This window comes from Dipodomys merriami, unplaced genomic scaffold (assembly GCF_024711535.1).
Source record: "Dipodomys merriami isolate MVZ:Mamm:240054 unplaced genomic scaffold, mDipMer1.0.p SCAF_396, whole genome shotgun sequence".
Classification (NCBI taxonomy): domain Eukaryota; kingdom Metazoa; phylum Chordata; class Mammalia; order Rodentia; family Heteromyidae; genus Dipodomys; species Dipodomys merriami.
Genome location: NW_027205559.1, coordinates 786,859 through 813,994, shown reverse-complemented (window position 1 = coordinate 813,994; position 27,136 = coordinate 786,859). Strand labels below are relative to the sequence as shown.

At 37.7% G+C, this 27,136-nt stretch overlaps 1 protein-coding gene across 1 annotated transcript in view; it reads right to left on the bottom strand.

The window, feature by feature from the left end:
- Positions 1-23,674, bottom strand: part of LOC138805486 (GATA zinc finger domain-containing protein 14-like) — a 76,177-nt gene extending 52,503 nt beyond the window's left edge. The window contains exon 1 of the mRNA XM_069990278.1: positions 23,496-23,674. Within this exon, the coding sequence (XP_069846379.1) occupies positions 23,496-23,674 (179 nt within the window). The remainder of the gene's footprint in view (positions 1-23,495) is intronic.
- Between the last annotated feature and the right edge of the window lie 3,462 nt (positions 23,675-27,136).

Sequence of the window (27,136 nt, the reverse complement as noted above, 5' to 3'; positions counted from 1 at the left end):
AAGCAATGCCAACACATATAAAGAAACTTTGTGATGTGTATTCACTTCCACAATTGCCAAAATTAAATTCATATGTCAAAACATCAAATTATTTACATTATATTACATGCAGTTCAACTGGAATCACTAACACCTCCACAAATCAAAAGCAATCTAAAAGCTTGATCTCAAAAACCAACATCTGCAGTATCTGAAATCCTAAAGATACACAATAAACTTAAAGAGTTAGACCTTTTGCACTGGTAATGAGCATTGATAACTGGATTTCAAACCAGGGCTTAAAAAGATCAGATGTCACTAAATACATATTTTAAATTGAAGAATTGACCTTGGTCTCAATATTAGATGTACAATTCAAAAGCAGCTAAGGTTGCTGCAGTATTGTTGCTGCAGATACAGTGTGACCCTCCCTAATAATGGTAACGTACAGAGTACAAGCTAAGTCAGTAAAAGGTATAGGACTTATTCTCCACTGAGAAAAATTGCAGGGGTTATCATCACTGTTGCCTTGAAAATTTATAGCCCAACTCATTTTACTTTAGGCTCTAGCATATTTCTGATCTGAACACAATTATAACACAGTTGTGGGCAATGAGTGTCGAGCAGTGAGCAGTGTAGGTATTACTCTAATACACATAAAAACCTTAGAGGTATGGGATGACCCCACCCTCACACTTCATTCTATGTTGTTGAGTTTCATGGAGAAATGTTCATAATTATGCAATTCAGACTAATCTAAGTATGATTCAGGTAACTGAGATAAACGTTAGGGTCATCCACTCCAGTCATGTGGTTTGTCACCTATGAAATAAATCATATTATTTTACAATGTATATATGTTTGTGAAAATTTATGCAATACCACATACCAAATGTACGAAAGGGACAAGTATCCATCTTTTATACTAGCAGAAGTAAAGATACTCCAGAAAGGTACTTCCTTGCTAGTGTATTACAGTATGACTGCTTTGGTGTCTTTCCAGATGCTCATATAATTTTCTGTACCTTCTTTGGGGAAAAGTGGATCCACAGGCAGAAAATTATGTCCCTGTCTTCACTTGACTGTTTGTCCTTTCCAGGGCATAGCTGTCAGCCTTCTGAGTGCTATTTGAGATGGTTTTCCTATCTCTTGTCCCGTTCCAGGTCTCATGGCTCAGCTGCAGAATCCCTCACATGTATGCTTACAGATATATTGTTTTGAAAAGGGTATTTTTTTCTAGGATAGGTTCACTTTATAAACTTAATATTCCCTTTCTCTCCCTCTGCATCTGTCTCTCTGTCCCTCTTCCTTTCCTTCTCTCTCTCCATCTCTCTCCCTCTCCCAACCCCTCTTCTGTCTCTCTCTCTCTGTAGTAATGAGACTCCAAGCCTCAAACTCTGTGTTCTGTGTGTGTGTGTGTGTGTGTGTGTGTGTGTGTGTGTGTGTGTGTGTGTGTGTGTGTATAGTAATGAAATTAGACTCCAAGCCTCAAACTCTTGCTTGTTTTTTTGTCACTCATGACTGAGGCTATCCTACTTGAGCCAAGGTTTCACTCTGCCTTTGACGGTACAAGTGAACACAAATGTATCATGAATTGCTACTGCAGCAAGCTGTGAACCGTGATCTTCCAATCTTAACCTCCTGTTTATATAGGAATAGGGATGGGATACTGGCATCCACCTCTATTATCAAGTGTTTTATGTTTTGTTTTGTTTCTTGCTGTTGTTTTTTTCATTGAAAATCTGTAAGAAAAGCAAATTATTCATAAACAGGAATCTTCAAATAAAATATGTGTTTTTGAAAGATTACCTTAATTATGTTATCCTTCTGCATGATTTTTATTACTTGGGCTGTCCTGTGGCTATTATTCTGAAGGAGTTTTGCCTAAAATTATTTACTATATTAGTGGTACCAGTAGCATTCTTTAGTGCTGCCCTTCATGTTTCTAGTCTGTGTTCCTTTTGGAATACAATTCTAACTTCGTTTATATTCTTTGTTACCAGAGTAAAAATACAAGTGTTTTTTTCAATAACAAGACAATTTTAGGCATACATTGCATATTATATGTAATACATTCCTGAAATATATTTCTGAATTCTTTTAGAACCATAAAGGACAGCTCAGAACAAGGAAAGAGTATTTAAGGAATAATAAAAAATACTATAATGGTAGGATTAATGTCAAAGTGTAAAGAATATGTAACAAAACTGATGGTAGGTTAATTTGCTCTTTTTGCTATTCTCTCCCCCTTCATTGCAGAAAGGTTCTCACTATGAAGTGACAAATGATCAAGACCTTTCAAGCCTTATGTCAGTGACAGAAGTGATGGGATTAAGGATATGTGCTGCTAAGACTGCCTTTAAGGAAGTTCACAAGAAAGCTTTACCAACACATATGAGAAACTTTTGTGAGTGATTTGTATTCAATTCCTCTATTGCCAAAATTAAATTCATATGTCAAAACATCAAATTATTTACCTTACATTATATGCAGTTCAACTAAAATCACTAACACCTCCACAAATGAAATGCAAACTAAAACCTCGATTTCAAAAACCAACATCTAATGCAGTATCTGAAATACAAAAAAAACCTAAAGGAGTGAGACCTTTCACACTGGTAAGAGCATTGATACCTGGATTTTAAACCAGGGCTTGAAAAGATCTGATGTCACTAAATATGTGATTAAATTGCCGAATTGACCTCGGTCTCAACATTGTAGGGACAATTCGAAGGCAGCTAAGGTTGCTGCAGAATTGTTGCTGTAGATACAGTGTGGCCCTCCCTAATAATGCTAAAGTACAGAATAGAAGCTAAGTCAGTAAAAGGTATAGAAAAGATTCTCCAGAGAAAAATAGCAGGGGTAATCCTCACTCTTGCATTAGGCTCTAGCATATTTCTGATCTGAAGACAATTATAATACATCTGTGAGTAGTGAGAAGTATAGGTGTGTATTACTCTAATACACATTCACACCTTAGAGGTATGGGATGATATGACCCTTAAACTTCATTCTATGTTGTTGAGTTTCATTAAGAAATATTGATAATTAGGCAATTCAGACTAATCTAAGTCTGATTCAGGCAACTGAGATAAGACTTTAGGGTCATCCACTCGAGTCATGTGGTTTGTGACCTATATTATTTCACAATGTATATATGTTTGTGAAAATTTATGCAATACCACATACCAAATGTACAAAAGGGTTAACTATCCAACTATTATGTTAGCAGAAGTAAAGATCCTCCAGAAATATACATCCTTGCTAGTGTATCACAGCATGACAGGTTTGGTTTCTTTCCAGATGCTCATATAATTTTATGTATCTTCTTTGGGAAAAAGTCTATCAACAGTTTGTTTAGAGGTGTTATATCAGTACTGTCACTAACTACAACAATACAAAGGCACAGATGATGGGATACCTGGACAAAGAACTGAGAAATCACAGAGTGCTATAGGAATGAAGACACCAGGGAAACAGACGGCTCATTGTTCTGGATCCCAAAATCCTTCTTAATATTCTATATATTCATTTTAATACAGGGTTTCGGTCAGTGGTTACGGGTATGTTCACAAACTATGGCATCAATCTAGTCATTAACATGAGTTATTGTTTGTATACATAGTGACCCTTGCTGTTAGAGTGCATAAGGGAGCAATAATCAGATCAACCATAACACAGACAACAATATTATCTCGAAAATCTTAATTTTTTAGTGTCCTAACAGCTCTAACTTAAATAAATTTAAGGCAGAAAATTATGTCCCAGTCTTCACTTGACTGTTTGCCCTTCCCAGGGCATACCTTTCGGCCTTCTGAGTGCTGTTTGAGATGGCTTTTCTATCTCTTATCCCTTTCCAGGTATCATGACTCAACTGTAGAAATCCTCACATGTATGCTTACAGATGTATTATTTTGATAAGGATATTTTTTCCCTAATAGATTAAGTTTATAAATTTAATACTCCCTTTCTCTCCCTCTGCCTCTCTCTCTCCTTCTCCCTCTTCCTTTCCTTCTCTCTCTTGCTCCCTCTCCCTCTTCCTTTCCTTCTCTTTTCTTCCCCCTCTCTATTCTCTTTTGTAATGAGAAACTCCAAGACTCAATCTCTCTCTCTCTCTCTCTCTCTCTCTCTCTCTCTCTCTCTCTCTCTCTCTCTCTCTCTCTCTCTCTCTCTCTCTCTCTCTCTCTCTCTCTCTCTCTCTCTCTCTCTCTCGTAATGAGATTAGATTCCAAGCCTCAAACTCTTGCTTGGTTTTTTCAATCATGACTGAGGCTATACTACTTGAGTCAAGGTTTCACTCTGTCTTTTACTGCACAAGGGAACATAAATGTCTCATGGATTGCTACTGCAAAAAGCTGTGAAACGTGATCTTTAAATCTTAGCCTCCTGTTTATATAGGAATATTGATGGCATACTGGCATCTAACTCCATTATCAAGTATTTTTGTTTTGTTTTGTTTCTTGCTGTTGTTTTGTTCATTCAAAAATCTGTAAGGAAAGCAAGTTATTCATAAACAGGACTCTTCAAATAAAATATGTATTGTTGAAATATTACCTTAATTATATTATTCTTCTGGATGATTTTATTACTTGACATGTACATTATGTAATTTGATTTTTTGAATTCTATTATTTCACACAGTCGGGTCATATATATATATATATATATATATATATATATATATATTATATATATATATATATATATAATTTAATTGTCCTTGTGTTGGTTTATAATGTGTTGTTTCACAACAGAGTTTATTAAAGTTTAACTCTGTACTACTGAAGCAAGACCTTTATGATTATTCAATGTTCTGTAAATCATAAGTTAATCTCTTCTTGTGGCACCGTGTGAGCACCACAGGTAGTTTCCTGTAATCATTCCACATGTTTTCAAAGTCACTGCCAGACACTTTTCTGAACACATATGAATTCACTCTTCTGCCAAATATGCAAGGGCATCCTTCATAATTCTCCTTGGATTTTCATTGTTGTAAGTCCTGTGATGGTCAGGTTGATTTTCTCCCCTGTTTCTTTCATCACTGTATCTTGGGAACTACTGATATTTACTATTTTACTTCACGCCATTCTCCTTGTGCCTTGGCCTGTACCCCTCTCACAGCAGAGGGCCAGATATTGGGAATATTTAATTTACTCTTTATTCCACACATATAACTTTACTTTCTAGCAATTCATTCATTGAATTCATTCTGTACATTTTAATGTCTTAATCATGATTACTGTATTTTTGCGGCTTGTCTGTTATTTGCCTTCAGAGAAGAACATAGCTCAGTAACTGTACCCTAGGTAAATGAAGATCACAACCATGCCTCAGTAGATGTTGTTCAATGGATAATGTTTACTTCATGGTCTGCCTGCCTGATTGCTTTACATTATTTTTCAATATAGACCTTTCTCTGCAAAATATTTGTGGCCTTGTGAAGATCAATTCCTAGTTTAAGTAGTCATTAATTTTATTCCAAAATCATTTCATGGTACCTCAGAGTTTCTTCAGGGTCTGCATAGTAGTGCTTCACATTCTTGGATATGTTATAAGTATTGAGGCATCCAATGATAATTGCTTAAGTCACCATTTGGATGATTGTAAAGAAAACCATACTGCAATCTCACCATATGACAATTTTCTACTTTTAAATTCTTTTAGATTAAAATGGAGGGGGGAGGGGGGAAAGATTGGGGGGGCGTGGAGACGATGGGAAGGGATGGGAAGGGGAAACAAAGGAGGACGCTAGAATGCTTGATAAGAAATGTACACATTATCTTGCCCATGTAATTGTAACCACTATCTACAGTATTTTCACAATATAAAATTAATGATGGAAGATGGAACAATCTGTATATTTTATATTTTGCTAAGTATTTAGTTTTAGTTTAGGTTCCAATATAGAAGCATAAAGTTAAAGCATTATTATTTACTTGGTTTTAGTATTTCTAAAATGTTCAGAGGAAAGATTCTATTAATTCACAATTTTAAGACAATAGAGTGCCCATTACGACTAAGGGAGACAGTTTATAATTTTTGTGTTCCAATGCTGGTGCTGGGGAATCTAGTAGAGTGCTTCATTTGTCTTAATCTACTGTTTTCCTCTGAGCCTGATGTGATCTGTGGTTTTATTCTCACACAAATGGAATAAAGAAAAAGTTCACTAGGAAGGAATTACTTGGTTTATTTATCCAGTATTTCTCGCATACATAAAAGTAATTTAATTCTTTTTTTATTTTTATTTTTTATTATTTTTTATTTTTTTAATTGTATTTTATTTTATTTGAGAACATACTGTACAGAGGGGCTACAATTACATGGGCAGGATAATGCATACATTTCTTACCAAGCATTGCAGCCTCCTCCTTTGTTTACCCTTCACTTCCCTTCCCCGCCTCCCCCCACCCCCCACCCAATTTTACCCCCCTCCCCCCATCCAATTATACCCCCTCCCCCCCCACCGACATTGTAAAGCTGGTTTTGACATGACATTTTGTACTTCTCATTGTTGCAACAGGTCCACCTGAATCCTTAAACTACTTGTTTGGCCCCATCTCCTCCACATGTTATATTGACATCAAATATAGTGAAAGCGGGGGTTACACTGTGGGGGAGGGACATACAAAGCAACAAAGAAATAATCTTATAAATGCGTTAGAAACACATGCATGAAAGAAAAGAAAACATTAAAATACATATTTAAGGATTCATTTTCCTAACATCACATTATCTGACCTTTTCCGATTGACTCATACCTATACTAGATATTGCAAATAAGGGAAACCATGGGACCTATGCTTCTTTGGGCCTGGCTTACTTCACTTAATATAATTTTTTCCAAACCTTTCCATTTCCTAACAAATGGGGAAATGTCATTCTTTCTGATGGAGGCATAGAATTCCATTGTGTATATATACCACATATTCTTGATCCATTCATCTACTGAGGGGCATCTGGGTTGGTTCCATATCTTAGCTATGGTAAATAATGCTGCAATAAACATAGTTCTGCTGGTAGCTTTAGTGTGGTCTTGTTTGTAAACATTTGGGTAAATGCCCAAAAGTGGGATTGCTGGATCATAGGGGAGATCTATGTGAAGTCTTTTGAGGAACCTCCATACTGCTTTCCAAAGTGGTTGAACAAGTTTACATTCCCACCAACAATGAAGTAAGGTTCCTTTCTGTCCACATCCCCTCCAGCATCTGTTGTTGTTAGAGTTCTTGATTTTTGCTGTTCTAACTGGAGTGAGGTGATATCTCAATGTTGTTTTGATTTGCATTTCTTTTATGGCTAGGGATGTTGAACATTTCTTCATGTGTCTATTGGCCATCCTTCTTTCTTCTTCAGAGAAGCTTCTCTTTAAATCTTTCGCCCACTTATTTATTGGGCAGTTGTTTCTTTGAGGATTTGTTGTTGGGTGGTTTAATTTTTTGAGTTCCAAGTATATTTTAGATATGAGACCCTTGTCCATTGTATGGCTAGTAAAGATCTTCTCCCAATCGGTGGGCTTTCTATTGATCTTGCCAGCTATGTCATTTGCCCTGCAGAAGCTCTGCAATCTTATGCAATCCCATTTGTCCAACTTTTCTTTGATTTGTTGTGCTTCCGGGTCACTATTCAGAAAATTTCAACCTGAGCCAAGGAGACCTAGGGTTTCTCCTATTCCATCCTGTAATGTTTTCAGAGTGTCTGCTTTGAGTTCAAGGTCTTTGATCCATTTTGGAGTAGATTCTGATGCAGGGTGATATATAAGGATCTAGCTTTAGTTTTCTACATGTAGTTAACCAATATTGCCAGCACCATTTACTGAAGAGGCTGTCTTTCTTCCATTCTATTGTTTTAGCTTCCTTATCGAAGATTAGATGGCTATAGGTCTGTAGGTTCATTTCTGGGTTTTCAATTCTATTCCATTGGTCCTGAGGTCTGTTCTTAAGCCAATACCAAGCTGTTTTGATTACTATGGCTTTATAGTAGAGTTTGAAATTTGGTATTGATATTCCTCCAGCAGTGTTCTTTCCGTTGAGGAGTGTTTTTGCTATTCGGGGTCTTTTATTGTTCCATATGAATTTTTGGATTGCCTCCTCTATTTCCTTGAAGAATGAGGGTGGAATTTTGATAGGTATCACGTTGAATTTGTAGATAGCCTTGGGAAGTATTGCCATTTTCACGATGTTAATCTTGCCAATCCAGGAGCATGGGAGGTTTTGCCATTTTTTAAGTTCTGTGTTGATTTCCTTTTTCAAGATTTTAAAGTTTTCATCATAGAGGTCCTTCACTTCTTTGGTTAAGTTAATTCCTAGGTATTTTATTTTTTGTGGGGCTATTACAAATGGAGTTGCTTTCCTAATTTCAGCCACACTTTTCTCATTGTTGGTATATAGAAAAGCCATTGATTTTGGGGGGTTAATTTTATAACCTGCTACTTTGCCAAAGTTTTGAATCAGCTTGAGTAATTTGGGAGTGGAGTCTATGGGATTCTTTAAATACAAGGTCATGTCATCTGCAAAGAGGGAGAGTTTTATTTCTTCTTTCCCTATTTGGATCCCCTTTATGTCTGCATCTTGTCTTATTGCTGTAGCTAGGCATTCTAATACTATGTTGAAGAGAAGTGGAGAGAGTGGGCATCTTGTCTTGTTCCTGAGTTAAGAGGAAATGGCTTTAGTTTTTCACCATTGAGTATAATGCTGGCTGTAGGTTTGTCATGTACAGCCTTTATTGTATTGAGGAATGTTCCATGGATTCCTAATTTATCCAGAACCTTCATCATAAAGGGGTGTTGGTTCTTGTCAAATGCTTTTTCTGCATCTATTGAGATAACCATGTGGTTCTTATTCTTGCTCCTGTTGATGTGATGAATAATATTAATTGATTTGCGTATATTGAACCAGCTTTGCATCCCTGAAATGAATCCTGTTTGATCATGGTGTATGATTTTTTGGATGAATTGTTGAAGTCGATTGGCCAAAATTTTGTTGAGAATTTTGCATCAATGTTCATCAAAGAAATGGGTCTATAGTTCTCTTTTTTTGATGAGTCCCTGCCTGGTTTTGGGATGAGGGTTATGATGGCTTCATAGAATGTGTTCGGTAGTGAGCTTTCTCTTTCAATTTCATTGAAGAGTTGGAGGAGTATTGGTGTGAGCTCTGCTTTGACGGCCTTGTAAAATTCCGCTGTAAAACCATCTGGTCCTGGAATTTTCTTAGCTGGGAGGTCTCTTATTGCTGTTTCTATTTCAATGCTTGATATGGGGCTGTTAAGCTGGTTTAACTCATCTTGGTTTAGTTTTGGCATGTCAATATTTGCTAGGAAAAGGTCCATTTCTGTCAAGTTCTCAAACATATTAGCATAAAGTTTTGAGAAGTATTCCCTTATAATGTTCTGAATCTTGGTTGTTTCCGTGGTGATGTTTCCATTCTCATCTCTGAGTTTATTAATTTGGGTGTGTTCTCTCCTTTTTCTGATAAGGTTTGCTAAGGGTCTGTCAATTTTGTTAAGTTTTTCGAAGAACCAACTCTTTGTTTTGTTGATTCTTTCTATAGTTTTTTTGGATTCTAATTCATTTAATTCTGATTTAATTTTGATTATTTCTTTCCGTCTACTGGATTGGGGTTTATCTTGCTGCTCTTTTTCAAGGAGGTTTAGATGTGTCATTAAATTGTTTCCAATCTCTCCAATTTGTTGATGTAGGAGCTCAGAGCTATAAACTTGCCTCTGAGTACTGCCTTTGCTGTGTCCCAGAGGAGCCACTCTTTTCTGTTTATTTGGTGCTGAGGAATAAAGCCCAGGGCAAACAATTTAAAATAAAGCCATATTCTCGGCCCCCAAACTATATTTTATTTATAATAATTATCAGAAAAAATGGATTCATAAGATGTTTTCTGGGTTCTGGTTTTGAACTTTTGGGAAATTTTGGGTGGATCCTGAATAGTACCTCTGTAAATATGAAATATGAATGACCATCTAGGGAAAGGGGCTCTCCTAACCACTATAAAATGTTTGAGAATGGACAGGTGGACAAAATACTAATGTGAAAGGGATAGCCAATTGAGCCAAAGCACAGGTTCTATTCTAGTTGGACAGGAATGTCACCAACACTGGTCCTCCACAATACCATTGGACATTTCCCCTGGCTATGTTTAGTGCTTACTAGTTATCTCTTCACAGGTTCAGCCTCCACTGCTTCTTGATAAGTTTCCCAGAAATGCCAGTTGTCCCACTATCTAGAGAGGCAAATGGTATAGTTGGCCATGGGAAGATAGGATTTTTGTCTTAGATCCTTACTCTTGCAAACAGCAACAGCACCGTCTTACAAGTTTCAACAAGCTGTGTTTGACCGACAGATCATGCACTCCATGCATGATCTGCATGGGGGTCTGAGGTTCATCACAGTGGAAAGTGGACCACTTGTTTTTCTGGTCTCTGTGCCACACAATCTTAACAGTAATAATGGGCAGAATATTTAATCCATTTCACCCAAGCATTATTTTTTGTTGGTTATAGCACTTGAACTCTGGGCCTGGGCACTGTCCCTGAGCTTTTCAGCTCAAGGCAAAAGAAAGGCCTACTACTTGAGCCCAGCACCAATTCTATTTTTCTGGTGGTTAATTGGAGGTAAGAGTCTCAAGGACTTTACTGCCCTGGCTGGCTTTGAACCCCAATCCTCAGATCCTGAGTAGCTAGGATTTCAGGTGCATGCCACTGGCACCCAGATTTGGACTTGAATTTTAAGGTTACCAAGAGAGTCTGCTTCTGAAACTGTGGTTCCAATGCCATACATCCTTGGATCAGCTAAAGGATCAATCCAGGCTTCAGAGTCCAAGTGGGCAGCTGAAGGAGTTTAGTGAGTAGGACTTTTTTGAGTTCTCCTTTCAGGATATAAGATTAAAACACGCACATGCAAGCACATATGCATCACAAGTTTTTGTTTGGACAAGTGCACATTATGGAGCTCAGTAATAAATGTCATCCATTATTTAATAGTGTTCTCAGATTTTTTTCAGCATTCTCCCAGTGGATTATCAGAAGCAGGGCCTTGGATAATTTTTCTTGGGTTCTTTAGGCCTAGAATTCTTATTCCCCATTTTAGCAGCTTTCTTGTGATTTCAGTTTTTGGTGCACTTAATCCTCCTTATTGTAAGTTTCTTGTGCACTCCTCTCATATTCAACTCTTCCCTTACTGGAGATTTCTTAAAGATGGCTTCCTATAGCTCCCACATTTTTATTCTTGGGCCAGAGAATGAAAACACGCATCAAGACTCAAGTTTTCTTTTTGCCTAAGACTCATTCAGCCCATGAAAATCCCCAATCCATGAGGTAATATGCTCTAGTCCAATTTTTCCTCTCATGGCCAAAGCATGATGTTAATTTTTATTGGGGTGTTCCTTGGGCCCTTTCCTGACATTGCTGACACACTTTCCATCATTAACCACAATAGGTGGTGTTTAACCCAACCTTGATCTACCTCAACAAGGCAGGATGTTTCTGCTCCTGAAGGGCTCCCTCCATCCCTCCTTGTATGACAAAGATCCTGGACAATGCTCCCGATTTTTGGGAATACTCTCATAGTATAAGCCAATATGCCAACAAAGACCAGCAACGTGAAAAAAACTTAGCAGGACCAAGTTTAGTTCTGTTAAAGGGTATGGTATTGGCAAGAAGACAACTAAGCAACCACTCTGAGTAGGAAGTCTGAGTAGGAAATAGGTTTTACCCCTAATGAGTTACAAATTCTGGTATTGATCAGAAGTTGTGTTCACAATCTTGCTCAATTGTCTCTTTTGAAGCTCAACTGGCTAATTTGAAGGGGGATAACAGTTTCATAACAATCCACTAAACCAAGACAACCATGCCAGAAATTGTTAGAAAATTCTTACTAAGCTTGTGCTCTATGAGTTAAACTATGTCCCTAGAACGATTTTAGTTATAGGATATACTTTAGTTAAAATACCTTTTAGTAAGATAATGGCTATGCTTAGTCAATGCTTTCCCTCAAGCAATCACTTTCAGAGCAAAAGTCTCTAACTCCTACACAGTCCATTCCCAGACAGAATTTATTATCAGCAGCTTCCTCTTTGGAATGGAGGCTTATGAGCTTTCAGTTGAACAAACCTTATTCACATATTGCCTTGGATCCCTTAGGCAAACTCACCTCAGCAAGTGGTTATGAAACCAACAGTGGTGTGTGTCAGCTTCATTATAAAGAACCTGTCTTGTACTTCTGGTCCTACCGTTAATAGAAAGAGGAAAGCATACTCTCTCAGGAGGCACGTAGCTATGGACTTAAGCACACATATTGAACCCTGAGCACAGAACACAGATTAGGCTGTAGGATTTTCAGAGCCATCCCAGCTGCTTGGCTGACCGGAGGGCACACTTCTGATGCCACATTTCTGAGGCAAAGCAGGTCTAAGCTGCCAAGACACTATGGTAGGAAGAGGCCTGAGGGAGAATTCTTGGTGGGAAGGAGAAGGTGAAACTTTGGATTTAGGTTTTAGAAAATGCAAGCCACTTTGTGAATTGCTTGAGACATTGAGCCGATCAACATATTTTCTAGCCCTCTAGATGCGGAGTATGAGAACACTACACATAGCAGTTTTTAAGAAGGCAAAAATCAGTGAATGTGATCTAACTAGTGAAGAAAGCATATCCTTTGGATTTAGAATAAATCAATTTCTATCTCAGAACAAAAGGAAGAGAACAAACCACATTCTACAGAATTTAATACCTTAACGATGCTAGTTGGCTGCATTAAATTTTCAATGTTAGTTTCACGCAAGAAAAAAAGGAAAGCCAAGAATTTCTGGACCCTTTTCTAGCCTAGTACTTGGTTCTTGTTTTTTGTTTTGTTTTTTCCTAATTCTTAAAAAAAAAAAAATTTTGCCTCCTCTTTTGTTTCCCCTTTCCATCCCTTCCCATCTCCCTCCTCCCACCACCACTCTCCCTCCTAAGCCACAGTTGTAATGTTCATTTTTCGACATAACATCTTTTACATCTCATTTCTAATTCTTTTATAGATTCTAGTAAGAAGACAAGAAAATGCAGACATTAGCCTGGTTCAGATTAATCTGTAATCACAGAATCTAAGTTATCAAATTCTAAATCTAGTCTCATAGCTGAAGGCGAAGGCTTCCCTCCCCCCAACATCTTCAGAATAGCAGTATTATTTGTCTCAGGTTTGTTTTCTTTTAAGAATTTGAGAGCAGAAAAGTTTTTAAGCGGGTTTCCTTCAGAGCAAAAACACAGCAGTGAAATAGACTTCTCATCAAAGTAAAAATAGATTATGAAACAGACTCCTTAGAGAAAAGAGGGACCAAGAGCTGGTCGCAAGGGGCCCACATCCCTCAGGTATATGGAGAGCCCTTTGTCTTTGCCCCTTAAGGCATGTTCCTGGATTGATTGGTCAGTGGGTGGGCTTGTGCCACATTGAGTCTCATAATTGATCTCCCAGTCTCAGAGAATGATTATGGAATTTTCCTTATTGGATACCCCAACTCAGAGCACAAGTGTGGAAAACACTTTTGATTGGATGGGAGGTAGAGGGAGACGCCCCAGATCATAGAAACAGTGCATGTTAGCACCTAAAGCTTGTTGGGAGCAAGGTGTTCATTCTTTTTTGTGTCATTCATCCCTGAAATCTTGTAGTCAGTTCCATCCATCGCTTTATCAATAACTACCCAGCTGAAGTGGTTTAACTCCCTCTGAGTAGAACATCTCAATTTGTTACTCACAGGGCACTTTACATTATGGTGTCCCATGAACCACTATGCTGATATAGAGATTGTATGTCTAAATTGCTGTTTTGAAGCAGCAAAGCCTGCTGACTTAAACTTGAACACTTACCTTGAATGCATTTTGATTTCTACTTACAGAAGGCAAATTTGGTTCTTCTTTGAGCCAACATTGTAAGATACCTTTAGCAAATCTAAGGCAGAGAAATTATTGGACTGTATTTCTAAAGTCAGTTGATGTAGGAACCCTCATTCCCCGAGTGCTTGCATTATGTTCACAGACATATATTTTGTTGTGGGAAGTAATTTCGCCTTAAGGTACATTCTGAGCTGCATTCAGACTGAAGATCATATTTGTACATCTGAAAGTATGTACTTAGGAATCTAAGCTGCAGATAAAGCAAGTTCTTAGTAACAGAACAGTATGTTCAATATATAACTGGCAATGACATTTTGATGAACAAATGAAAGAAAAATTATAAAAGGAGTGGTATCAATCAAGCTGCATTGTATTTATTTACTTACTTGTTGAATGATGACCCTTTGTACAACTACTTAAAGGAATATATATATATATATATATATATATATATATATATATGCAATACTATGTATTTTCTGTGAGTGCATATCAATCCACAGTGTAAGTATCTTGAGGACAGGAGAACTCAAATGACTATAACAATGCAGCTAGTAAAGGATTAATCTATTAGCTGTTGAAAGCCCAGAGGAAGAAGATTCCAAGAAGATGGAGGCATACCCCAGCATTAGGATATAGCCCTCAATGTCTTGGCCCAAAGTGACCCTTAAAATGCCAGTAATCACTTCCAAGTTCCAGGAAGTGAGGTGAAGTCACAGAAAGAAAAATAAAGAAATACAGAACATGTGTGAACTGTCCTTAAGGCAATATCCTAGATGATATCAGGTAACATTTTCATCTGTATTATCTAAATATTATCATTACTGGGAAATGTTATCACTATTTTACTTAGCCTGGACTTCAGTTAAATCTATTGATTTACAAAGGAAGGGTAGTCGGCACATGAGATATTTTGCTCTGTATATCAAGGGCCCTAGACTCATGTTTAGTGTTTTACCATTTTCTATGGGGAATAGTTGATGCATTTTATGTGCAACTAGAAACTACTTTCAAGCATAAGAAAAAGAAGAAACATGTCTGATATGCTATATATGCTATTATATTTTGAAAATGTGTATGATAACCTCCAAATTACGGCAAATTACAGAGCATACTCTCATTACATTAAAATACAGTCTGTACTCAATGGAGGGATGCCAGGAGGAGCAACACAATATGTGGGAAACAGAACAACGCACAACACAGTGGCCTATCAGCTCCACTGGTCATAGAAGAAAAAGAACTAAGCAATCAGAAGACAGTGATGGAAAGGGAGAAATAAGAGGGGAAGAGGGGATAGTCTGTACTAAGCAAAAGGCAAGAAATGTAAACATCACCTGATATGGAAGAATATTGGTATTGTCAAAGCTCATAGAATTCACAAACTTTAAAGACCATGATAATGATAATTTTCCTTGTGTTGGTTAAAATAGGTTTGTGAATTTAAGTATCATGATTGCACAAAACTGTGAAATAAGTGAAAATTATGTAATCACCTATCTCCTTTTTTTTTAAAGTGGGAGAAGGGTTGGGTTGGGAGGGATGGGTGATTATGTTGTTAGACACCTTGTATTCATATACTGTTTTGTAGAATGGGAACTTGTTTGTACAACTAGTTAAAGATAATAAAAATGAAAATATGTTTTTAAAATTTTTATTTACTTTTTATTGTGAAAATACTGTACAGAGAGGTTACAACATGGGCAAGATAATGAATACATTTCTTATCAAGCATTGTAGCCTCCTCCTTTGTTTCCCCTTCCCATTCCTTCTTTAAAAAACAACCTCACACACGTAAGTGAGATATAGTTTTGAACCACGGATTATTGAATGTTGGCAATTAAATTGTTTCCCAGACTGTTGCAGTTGTTTTTTTTTTCTTTTTTGCAATAATTGTGGTCAAATGCAAACAACTTAAATTTTATTATCTTTTCTAAACTCTGTATTAGCATTACCTAGTTAAATAAGTGGATTTCATTTTGATATATCCACATTGGCATACAGTGTACCTTGCTTATACTTACCCCTTCATCATTCTCCTTCCCCTCTCCCAGGTTTCATTATCTTAATCATTTTAAGAATACAGCATATTTGTAGTAAGTATATTTACAAAATTGTATAAGATCAATGTCCACACTGTTTTCATCCTGCAAGATTCAAATTATGTATTCATTAAAATAATTTTCCACTCTCCTCTGCTTCAAGATATTCATCAAGTATGATTTTGCTTCCTGACTTCATCAATTCGTTTTATGTAACTGATATAAGTAGAATCATGTAATATTCGATCTTTTTATGACTGGTTTATTTCACTTACCACAGTGTCCCAAAGATTCATCCACAATATAGCACCTGTCACAACACAATTCTTTTTAAAGTTTGAATAATATACTACTGTGTGTAGAAACCACGTTTGCTTTCGCTATTCATTGGTTGATATCCACTTGGATTGCCTCTATGTTTTGAATATTTTACAAAATGAATATGAGTGTACAAAGATCTTTTCCAGACCTTGCTTTTAGATCTTTAGAGTATATGCCCAGAAATGGAGTTATTGGATCATATGACCATTCTGTTTTCTTTCTTTTTTATTTTCTGTTATTGGGGCTTGAATGCAGGGCAGGGTCACTGTCCCTGAACTTTTTCTCAAGGCTAGTGTTTACCACTTTAAGTCACAGATCCAATTCCAATTTTCTGCCAGGGTTGGCTTTGAATTTGTTTCTGCTTGTTCATAAACTACATATGCTCAATAGTTGGTACTCACACAGAAGATCAGATTAGAATTTCTGAAGTTAAAATATAGATTTAAATTGCTCTACATATGCACATTTATTTGTGTGGAGGTAGAGGATCAAACAGTCAACGTCAGCAGAATCCACACTCTGAACTCTAGGAATGAATAGGTGAAAATTTTAGCAATTTCTTGCAGCTTTGTGTCTATGATTGGAATTGGCTGTGGCATTCTCAATGGTGATTTTGTTAGGAAGTATAAATTTGTAATTATCACATTGGTTCACAGAAGAATTAGGGTTTGTGCTTTGTAAGTGTCATTTGGTATTTACACGTGAAACTTTAATTTTGCCTGATATCAATACAACACAAATATCTTTATATGGTTTCTGAGTTTTTTTTATTTTTTTGCATTTTTATTGTGAAAATACCTTACAGAGGGTTTACAATAATATAAGCAAGGTAATGAGTGCATTTCTTATCAAGAATTGTTGCTTCCTCCTTTGTTTCCCCATACTTCTTCATCTCCCAGCTTCCAGCCCCCCACACCCCTCTCACCAAAGTTGTAAACGTCATTTTTTGACATAACGTCTTGTAAATCTCATTGTTGCATTGAGTCCACTTGTAACCCTATTAAACAATTTTTTCCCTTCCCTTCCACATATTATACCAACATCAAATACATTGAAAACAGGGATTATACCATGGGGAAAAGACATACACAGCAACAAAGAAATCATCTTATAATTATGTTAGAAACAATAGAAAGAAAGAAAAAGCATTTGAATACTTATCCTGAATTCATTTCACCTAACATAAACTTATCTGCCCGTTTTGGCTTGTCTGAAACATATACTAGTTATTGCAAATAAGGGAAACCATGGGACCTATGTTTCTTTGGGCCTGGCTTACTTCACTTAATATAATTTTTTCCAAGTATTTCCATTTCCTAACAAATGGGAAAATGCCATTCACACAACTCCAAATTTATCAAAGACCTCAGAGTCAAAGCAGAGACCCTGAAAACTTTACAGGACAGAATAGGAGATACCCTTGATCGGAGTTGTTTCTTTCATTAATTTTGATTCTTCTTACAGCAGGCATTTTAAAAATTAGTGGAAAACTTAAGACTTTCTTGTGTTTTGTAGTCCCATTAGTACTCAGTAATCTTAATAAAGAATGAGAATCCAAGAACTAAGTGAAGAAATTGTATCTCCAATCACCTATTCCCTTTCATTAATTACTGGAGCTAAGAGAACCGGCTCCCCAGAATCTGATCTTCCGAATTCAAGAATGAGGTGGGAATAAGACAAGGAAAGAGAGACATAGTAATTTGCACTGGAGTTGCTGTGTTGTCATAATGAACACCTGTTCTCAGGCAATCTTTTTGAATCCCACAGTTAGCTTTTTTGTGCTTTTCTATTAGTATGACAAAGATAACTGACTTTCCCAGATTTAGATTTGGAAATGTGTGGGAAACATTCCTTTATGTATGGAATTTTCCTTATTATTGTGTATCATTCATTTTGGCTCTCGGTGCCCTTTCCATCCTTGTTGCAAGTATGTATTTCTATAAATGGGACGTTGGTTCATCATTTGTCTTTAAATTATTAAGTTATGTGAATTTGGAAGATTGTGTGATTTGCTGTAGAAGTAAGGTATTATGGTTAGGATCCTTGGTTCCATGTTGGCATTTCTTTGTGGAATTTTTATTGGGGTCCTTACAGATGGACTCATGTGTAAATAATTCTTCCAATATTACAGTATAATCCAGTAGAGTGGGGCAATTCATTAGAAATTTAAAACATGCCTAAAATTCTTTTAAAATATACTTTTAAATATAATATAATAAATAAAAGCTTTGTTTTGTTTTTGTTTTTTTGTAATTTTAATATTATTGTCAAGGTGATGTACAGAAGGGTTACAGTTACATAAATAAGTCAGTAAAGCATTTCTTGTGTAACTTGTTAAACCCTCCCTCATTTTTCTTCCTCTTTTCTTGGCTCTCTCAATCCCACTGCCCAAGTTGTACAGATCATTTCTAAAATATTGTCATTTTGATTTCCTTTAAATAAATATTAGTGCTGTTTCCATCATGGAGCTCCACAATGTGAACACTGGAGCACCACGGTTATACCCCTCTGCCTTGCATATATGCATATATATATATATATATATATATATATATATATATATATATATATATATATATATACATGCCTATAATTTGGGTTCATATATTTGTTTGATTATTTATTTGTTTATTGCCAAAACTGGGGCCTGCACATTGTTCTTTGCTTTTTTCCCCTCAATGCTATCCACAGCTCCACTTCTGGCATTTTGGTGGTTGAAAGGATTTTCTCTGGAGGCTGGCTTTGAACCATGATCCTCAAATCTCACCCTTGTGCTTATGTAGGATGACAGGTGTGAGGCTACTTTATACTTTGACTTTTCATATCATTGTATTATGCATATATTTCCTACCTAATAACATTCTTAGGAATTTCATACAGGGGTTGGGATGGTGGCTCAGTGGTAGAGCGCTTGCCTTGCATGCATGAGGCCCTGGGTTCGATTCCTCAGCACCACATAAGCAAAAAGAAAATAACCGGAAATGGCGCTGTGGCTCAAGTGGTAGAGCGCTAACATTGAGCTGAAGAGCTGAGGGACAGCGGCCAGGCCCAGAGTTCAGGCCCCATAACTGGACCAAAAATAAAAATAAAAAAGAAAAGAAATTTCATACAGTTCTAAGAACATCACTTAAAATGATTACATGGAAGTCCAGTGCTTATAAATTCCATAATTAATTGAACTGTTTTTATCACTGAACATTTTTGTCGTCTCCCAAATATTAAATGTACCATCAAAGTTCTTTTGGATTTTTCATTCTAGTATTCATTTTTTATAAATAGATAAGTGTCTCCTAGTTAGAAATAACCAAATACAATCTTTCTTCTTACATAAATGTTCCATTTTAACATTGCTCATCTAAAACAGTAAGTTACTCTTCCCTGTGAAGTTATTCTTTTTCCCAGCATGCATTTCCAGTTTTGAAACCTTTACACACCTTACCCACTATAGCCTTTGTCTGAAATCCTTCTTGCTATCGTCCAGTTTTTTTTACAGTTTTTGTAAAAACCTTCTCCATGGTATATCATTAATAAGAAGGCATATTCAATTAATACCAACTTAATGTCATTATTTCCATGGGTATTTGCATTTTAGCCTGGATCAGAACTTGATTCTAACAGGATATTATTTTAATGGAAGAATCAGAACATCAGTCAGAATGCTGAGATTACCCTTATGAACAAATTTTATCTTTCATTGCTTATTTTTTTTTTGGAATTTGAAGGCTAAAGATTACCAGCTCATATATCCTCTGTTGGCACTGTATTTGATTCTGGTTCCCTGCATCTTGTATATACATTTTTCTAATTTGGGGATGGGAAGGCTAACAAAATGTTGAAACAAGGATACAGGTTGACCAATTGTAACAACGAGATGTACAATACACTATCTTGAAAATGAACTTCACAACGTCAAGGTATGGAGATGGAAGAGTTGGGGAAGTAAGGAGGAAAGGAATTGTAGGAGGAAAACAAACGATGGGTAACAATGCTCAAGAGGAAATGTACTCATTACCTTATTCATTTAACTGTAACCGCTCTAAACAGTATTTTTACAATAAAAATATTTTAAAAGATGACCAGCTTATACTCCCATAGTTAACTTGCTATACACCTTAAATGCTTCATATGGCTGGAAATGGGAAAACAAAAAGAAAACAACTTTCAATATAGATTGTCTATTGTTGTAACACCAAAATGAAAAATGCAGTGCCAAGTGCAGTGCATAGACATTAACCTCAAGAATTCTGAGTTGTTTTCTTTGGCCGGAAATCTCTTAATTTTATTATACATAATATGCAGAAATGCCCTGAAAATTATTCATGCAGAAAAAAACAGGTCTACAAAATCAGGAAAATTTGACCAAGTCAAAAAGAATAAAATAAGACAAGAAAAATTATATTCCTGTTTATATAAAATCTAGGATTAAATATGGTTCTACTAATAGTCTGAAGAAGAAAAAACAATTATTTATGTGAATTGTTATTACGATGATGCTAATATCCGTCTCTTGGATTGTTCCCTGTATTAATATGCAGTGTCCGTCCTTGACTTTTTGTATTGATTTTAATGAAAAGTTTACTTTGTCAGATATGAGGATTGCTACACCAGCTTTCTTACTGGGGGCATTTGATTGGTAAATCCTTTTCCAACCCTTCACTCTGAGTTTGCTTGTATGTTCGGCTGAGAGGTGGGTCTCCTGAAGGCAACAGAATGGGTCATGTTTTCTGATCCAATCTGTAGTTCTTTTTCTTTTGATTGTCTAATTAAGCCCGTTAATATTAAGTGATAGTATAGAGCGATGCATTGTGGTCCCTGTCATTCCCTGTTTTCCTAAGTTTTTCTTCTTTCCTTTCCTCCTGGGCTTGCTCAGTTAGACTTCTATTACTGCCTGTCTGGTGCAGGTCCTTGTTCCTGGTTGCTTTCTTCAGGTTGTGTTCCCTTTTTTAGTATTGTTTGTAATGCTGTCTTAATGTTTATATATTCATTTAGTTTTTCTTTGCTATTAAAAATTTGCAGCTCTCCATCAAATGTGACTCCTAGCTATGCTGAGTATATCAGTCTGGGTTGGCAGTTATTGGCTCTCAGGGCTCGTATGGTACTTTCCCAGGCCTTTCTTGCATTCAGTGTTTGTGTGGAGAGATCTGCAGTGATTCTATTTTTTCCCTTTGTAATATAGCTCCTTCTTCATTTTTGCTGCATGTAATATTGTTTCCTTATTATTCAGATCTATCATTTTTACTATAATGTGTCTAGAAATGTTTCTCCTGGGATCCTGCTTGTTCTATATGCTTCTGTTATGTAGGTAAGATGTTCTTTTTTGAGATGGGGAAAATTTTCACCGATTTTCTTGTTGAATAGGTGTTGCATTCCCTTGCTTTGATATTCCTCACCTTCGTCCACTCCAATTATACGAAGGTTAAATTTCTTGTCAGTATCTGCTTGCTCTTGAATTTCTCTTTGGCATATTTTAAGTGATTTTTCCATATCTGTCATTTTTTGGTCCAGTTGGTGTATTCTGTCTTATGTATATGACACTCCAAATTATATTTCGTTCACTCTGTTACCTGTGGCTTCCATTGTGGTTTGCATGGAGGAAATGGACTCATGTATGGATTCAATGTTGGTTCTCAAAATACTGATCTCACCTCTTAACGAGGAGTGTACTGCCTCTATTTTGGCACTTATCCCACTTCTTAGTGAGGTGTGTGCTGCCTCTATTTTTACGTGTACTTCCTGTTTGACATCTTGCGTCTCTTTCAATAGTTCGTCCTTGTGTTCTTTAAATTTCTTGTCTATTTCTCACTTTATTTCTTGATTCATTGCCTCCAGCATCTCTTGGATGTAGCTTTTGCCTTCCATTTCTGCTTTGCTCCCACTGGGGCTCTCCCCTGCTGACTTTTGGGGTTAGCTTGCTATCCTGGGTTTTAATAAACCTTGTAATTTTTCCCTGTGATTTTCAAATGGGGATTCAGGGATTATTGGAGACTAATCTGAAATTTTGTTTTGGTCAATATGTGCCTGTCTTTGCTTGGTTGTTGTTTCTAACTGCTGGTAGAGAGAGTTTGTAACTGATCTAGGTTCTGTTGGGGGCCGATCTCCAGCTGCTGGTCTGACCCATATAGGGTTCTCAGCTCTCTGCTATAGATCACTGGCATTTCCCGCCTTTGGAAGGGTTGATCAGCCTAGACTGCTCCTGATTGCTCCTACAGGTGCTCTTGGTGAGATCGGATGTGCTGGATGCACTCTCCCAGATGCTGGAGTCTACTATGAGCTCCTGATGTTTTTAGTTTTTTTCTCTTGGCCAGTTGTGGGCTTGAACTCTTGGCTTGGGTGCTGTCCCTCAGCTCAAGGCTAGAACACCACCATTTGAGCCACAGCACCACTTCTGGCCTTTTCTGATTATGTGGTGCTGAGGAAGCAGATCCAGGGCCTCATGCACTCAAGATTAGCACTCTACTGTTGAGCCACTTTACCAGCCTGAGCTCCTGACTATTATCAGGTGCTGGTACCCTGTGTTGTCCAATCTTCAGCCTCGAATATATGGGTCAGGTTCTGGTGGGATTTAGGACTTCTCTTGTCCTGAACCCCCGGGTCTTTTTCTGTCATAGGCATGCTTCCCAGGGGGTGCAGTTCCCTTTTTTTCTCCCCTCTGCTGAGGCGTATGCTCAACTTCTGACTTTAGTTGGGAGGAGTTGGAAGTGTTGCTCAGGCACCGGATCCACAGGCCTAGTCCTGGCCCCCAGCTTGGGGCATGCCAGTTGTACCTGTGCTGCTGTGTATCCCACCTAGGGTATTCATCCTGGGGTACACAGTTCAAATTTCTTCCAGTGTTGGGTGTCTTGACCTAGGGGCACTGTTTCTGGCTTAGGAGTTTAAGCTCCCGTCCAGGGGCGCTCTTGCTCTAGACTGGCCACTAGCCAGCTGAGTGTGCTCTGTAGGCTGGTGGAGCTCTCGAACAGTTCCCAGTTTTAGTGGGTCCTGTGGTCCAGCTGTTGGGGTAGGGGGTCTCGGTCAGGGTCTGGGGATTCCCATCAGCTCTGATCTCCCTGGAGGGATACACTGTCCCCTGTGTGGTACTCACCCTGGAGCTAGATGTTTCTGTGTGATTTGGTCGTTGGTTTCCATTTCAATCAGAGTTCAGTTGAGGTGGTTGTGGGCTTGGCTGGGCTGGGAAGTTGTGTCTCTGTGTGTTTCTCTTCTCTTTTCCTTGGTTAAGGCTGTTTGTGTCCATGTTGTGGGAGGGCCTCTGGCCTCTGTCCAAGAGGAAGGGGAGGGGCCTCCAACCAGGATGTGAAAGCTGGGTTTTGTCTCTGTGCTCTCCGGATCAACACCAGTTCGTTGCAGGTCTTCTGCTCTGGTGTTCTGTGGGTGTCCCGTGTAGCTCTGAGGCTCTCACTGTGGGTCCGAATTCCCAGCTTGGAGGTTTCTACGTTCATCACGGTAGACTGACACCGGTACTTCATGCTGATTCTCGCAGATGATCTGCACACATCCCCCTGTGTCTCTGGGACTCTGGCAGCCCCCGCAGGGCTGGGCTGGCAGCGGCTTGGTGCGCTGATTCATGGCCAGTAAAGATTAGGGAGGGCTCTTCGCGTTTCTCTCTTCTGAAATTTTTCTTTGTCTCTTTCTTTTTTTGTTTTTTTTTTCACCTCCTGTTTTTCTCTCGGTGTTCGATTTTTTGTTGTTGTCTGTCTCTTGGGGAGATTAAGCATTGGAACTCAAACTCTCTTTTTGGTTGGGGAGAGCTGTGGCATTTTCCTACTGCCCTGTTGCCATCTAGGTCCTCCCTCAGAAAAAATAATAATTTAAATCAGTTTCATTTAACCTTTTTCTTTCTTACTCAGTTTATTTAAATGAACTTTATATGCCTAAGAGGGACATTACACAAAATAATCTTTCTATGTATATATTTTTTGCTTGTTTCTGTGGTGTCATGTCTCAAATTCCTTAAACTTTTTGACGGAAACATCCTCATTTTGGCAAATATCCAGATCGGAAGGGAAGGGAAGTGAGAATGGAGATCAACTAACATCTTACATCATCCACTGTTTAGGGCTGTTATTTCCACTATTGGAATTGATGATAGCCAGTTTGTAGATTCATTGTCATGAAATGGCCCTTACATCATTGATAAAATTGAGTAGCTCAGATTCCCTTTATAGCATTGTGCTTTTGGTGTCTGCATACTATGTGTCTGAAGGACCCAAAATCAAGCTGCTCTCGACAGAAGTGAGGTCTCCTCTCCTGAGAGAGTGAGATAATGTGGGGAGTTTTCACAGGAAGAGGCTATTACTCAGCACTCCTATATTAGAGGATTTGGAGAGAGAGAAAAAGAAACCCATAAACTGCGGCTAGAACTTGACCTCTTCCACTCAATCTTTCCTTCTTCAGATAATAAAGCTGAGTAAGCTGAGGAAGGCGGAACACTACTTTCTAATTCAGATCTTGTTGCCTGGTTTTCCCAGACAATTCCTACTCTCTTCTATGAGGGTCTGACTTCACATCTGACCTTGTCAAGTGTCTTCTCAGAAGGAATTCTGTCTTCAAAAACTAACTTTGTGGCAAATCTTTAACTCAGTTCACAGATGATTCAGTGGGAATAAATACAAATTGAATGTGCTGCATTATACACCTTTTAATGTTTATGGACATTAATTGTAAGTTTTAAAAGTTATATATAAAAACCATGAGCTTCTAGTTCATGCTTGTAATCCTAGCTACTCAGGGGGTAGAAATCTGAGGATTGTAGTTTGAAGCCCGCCCAGATGAAAAAGTCCATGAGACTGTTATTTCCAATAAAGTACTCAGAAAAAGCTGGAAGTAGTGTTGGGACTCAGTTGGTAGAATACTAGCCTTGAGCACAAAGAGGCTCAGAGACAGTGCCTAAGCCCTATGTTTAAGACCCAAGAATAGAAAACAAAACCTATATATTCTTACAAAAGTTGTACACATTTTCCTCTTTAGGTCCATCATGATCTCCTACCAGTAAACTCACGACAGCTGTATTTTTGTTGTTCATGATACTACAGCTTTGTGGCCTGGGGAGGTCTCTCCTGACAGGTTATTCCTACAAAGCTTTGATGGGTGGCTGTGTTTTTTAAAAAATGAGTTTCTGTTCAATCCCTGTTTACAAATGAATTCACAAATCATCATGGCACCCTACTTCTGACCAGGGCTGCTGGTGAATTTAACATCGATCTCTGAGACAGAGACATAATTTCATTTGACATTATTACCATTCCAGGCAAAAATAGAAATTGTAGTTATAAAACAATGTATCTATCCTGTTGAAATCCAAGTATTGATTTTCCTCACAGACTTTGAGACCAGAATTTGTTATATATGTACAAATATATCATGGGAGAAGCATGGAATAGTGAACCGTTTTTGATTCTTATGTATTGATGAACCACAGCTTTATCATTAAACCCCAGTGTGAGATTTCTAACAATGCCTTGGGCCATCTCATTTAGAATCTTTAGATATTAGTGTAGCTTGCTCATTTAAAGGAATCAATTCTTTTTTTATTGTGAGAATACTGTACAGAGAAGTTACAATTACATGCGCAAGATAAACGAGTACATTTCTTATCAAGCATTGTTGCCTCCTCTTTGTTTCCCCTTCCCATCCTTTCCCATAGTCCCCCCACCTCCCCTCACCTGATCCTCCCCCCCACCAAAGTTGTAAAGTTCGTTTTTCGACATAACGATGTGTGCATCTCATTGTTGCAATTGGTCCATCTGTTTCCCTACTTAAACAATTTATTTTTGCCCTTCCCCTCCACAAATTATACCAACATCAAATACAATGAAAGCAGGGGTTATACTGTGGGGGATGGACATACAAAACAACATAGAAATCATCTTATAAATATGTTAGAAACAATTGCATGAAAGAAAAAAAAAACATTTGAATACTTATCTTGGGGTTCATTCCCTAACATAAACTTATCTGACGTTTTCTACTTTACTCAGACATATACAAGTTATTGCAAATAAGGAAAACCATGGGATCTATGTTTCTTTGGGCCTAGCTTACTTCAATTAATGGAATTTTTTCCAAGTCTTTCCATTTGTAAAGAAATCAATTCTTTCATAGAGCGAAAACATTACTAACCTTGGGGGCATATGGCAAGACTGAGATGAGGTCAGCCTCACCTAATGGACTACACCTCACACCAGTTGCTGGAATCTGCATCTGCAAGCCCTGTTCTCCTGTGATTTTTACAAACCTCCCAACCTCGCTCCTTACAAGATATTCTAGCGGGATGCAGGTCACTCACATCTGTAATCCTAGCTACTCAAATGTCTGAAATCCATCCAGATGATCTTGACCAGCTCAATTAGAAAGGTTTGTTAAAATTGAGCCTCCAATGAGTAGGGCAAAGAGGGCTGAAAGTGTGATTTAAATAGTAAACTTACAGCCAACTAAACAGAAGACCCTGAGTTCAACCCTCAGTACTTAAAGGGGGAAAATAGGGGGGCAAGGTGAGATGCAGGACTATATTCCAACTTGATAGTGTTCAGAGGATGTGTAGTTAGTAGGAAGTGTCTCAATGGCTGCTGTCAGTCAAGCCCTGGCTTAGAACTCTGTATTTGAAAAGTTGTAGTTGTTCTTCAATGGTAACACTCAAACTACATAAAAAGAATCACTTTGTATGTATATAGGTATAAGTTTATGCTTTGCTCAACTGTGGGAAATCAGAACAAGAAACCACCTCTGAAAACAGAATCAGCTGTATGGGGGGGAGGAAGAAGCAGATTCCCTACATAGTATAACATGAACCTCCCTGGAACTACAAAGCTTGTAAAAGCAAACTCCAGCAAAGCATTGGCTGGGATTTATGGCAAGTTCTTGTCCCCTGCAAAGGCAACCTTCCCCCATGCCTGCTTTGCTCTCCAATCTCCGGTGTCAGTATCATACAT